General features: G+C 45.2%; 1 protein-coding gene across 1 annotated transcript in view; it reads left to right on the top strand.

Moving 5' to 3' along the window:
* The first annotated feature begins 210 nt into the window (after positions 1–210).
* LOC130830476 (cell cycle control protein 50C-like) overlaps positions 211–1,504 on the top strand; it is a 25,597-nt gene continuing 24,303 nt past the window's right edge. The window contains exon 1 of the mRNA XM_057697694.1: positions 211–649. Coding sequence (XP_057553677.1) covers positions 458–649 — 192 coding nt within the window. The 5' untranslated portion in view covers positions 211–457. The remainder of the gene's footprint in view (positions 650–1,504) is intronic.

Raw genomic sequence — 1,504 nt, 5'->3', positions numbered from 1 at the left:
GCCACATTTGGGAAAAGCTGACAGCCACTCACTTCTGTTTTTTGTATTAATCTCCAACGATTTGGGCAAGTTCTTAAAGATAAATCCATTTTGCCCCTTTTAGAAAGGGCTTGCCTTGAATTAGTTACCACATCCCGGAAATAACCTGTTGCAGCTGCTTCCCAGTGTTGCCATATGTTGGTTATACAGACCTGCTGGGGGCTACTCCTAGGCATGCCACTTAGCACAACAAGCTTTTTGAGCAGAAGTGAAATATACCTAGCAAAGTCTGATTGAAGGGAGCTGTGCTCCTGCTGAATATCAGGTCTTGTTAAGAAATAATTCCAGGAAGCAGAAAGACTTTGCAACTGCAAAGGAAGATTCATGTAATTCTCAGTATAACCATTATGTGGTATTACTAAGAGCAGTAATGTTATAAATGTCTCAAAAATATATCTGAGTCACCTGCAGGACTGAAATGAAGAGGAAATCCCAGGACTGCCCATCCAGATTGCCAGACAACAGTGCTGTGAAGCAGCAGCAATTGCCTGCCTACAGGCTACAGCTCTCAGCCAATGCAATCCTCTCTGGCTTTTTTGCCACGGGAGTGTTCTGCCTTGGAGTGGGCATCATCCTTCTATTGTCTGCAAAGACCACCAAGGAAGTAGAGGTTTGTCCCATCTTACATTTTTAATGCAATTTGTAAGAATTTTCAGCTTTGGGACTATTTTAAAAGAGTGGTCAGTTTGAGAACCCAGCCTAGATGAGACTGGAGCATCTCTTTTCCAGCTGGCAGGTGCAAATGGGGATCGACCCTCTGTGTGGTGGCTTTATGCACCCCTTCTCCCTCTTGAGGACAATCACTCTCACACCGGTCAGTTCAGCCATATTTGTTTATAGGGGCCTGGCAAAGTCAGGAGCTTTTTATGCTGGCAGAGTACCGAGCAAGTGATTGGTAGAGGCGAGAGGAGAGGCGAGACCAAATGACTGCCAGGCACCTGTGAACCATATAATAAAAAGAGTGAAGAGCCAAAGATGCAGGTCTTCAATTTTGCCGCCCTTTCAAGTATTATGTCTTTCCCACTGCAAATAAACTCCCTCTGAGATCATTGCTTTAATCCAGGAAAGGCAAGAATGCAAATCTTTCTGGCCTCTAAAGGCTACTTAGCAAATAAACCAAGCTCTACTCAGAGTGAGAAAAGCTGAAGCTGAGCAGTGAGCCCCTCAGTCACAAGCCTTTTGACGATTTGACAACAAGCTGTTGGAGGATGAGAAGCCCAGGAGGTGGTCTGGAGAGGGGAGCTCAGATCTGGTCTGAGACCATGCCCACATTTGGTCTAGTAAATTAAGGAAATGTTTCATGCAAATCAGCTCTGAGCAGATTACGAGACATCCCAGACCCTATGGCCTCCACTCTGAAGGCAGCCATGGAAAGTTCATCTATTCCTCCTCCCAACGTAGGCTAGTGGCAAGTTACCATGAAGGCCAAGTCTGTCAAAATTGATTTAACATTCGTGAGTGTCTG

The sequence above is a fragment of the Hippopotamus amphibius genome, chromosome 10, assembly GCF_030028045.1.
Source record: "Hippopotamus amphibius kiboko isolate mHipAmp2 chromosome 10, mHipAmp2.hap2, whole genome shotgun sequence".
NCBI lineage: Eukaryota > Metazoa > Chordata > Mammalia > Artiodactyla > Hippopotamidae > Hippopotamus > Hippopotamus amphibius.
This window is presented reverse-complemented; position numbering and strand designations above follow the sequence as displayed.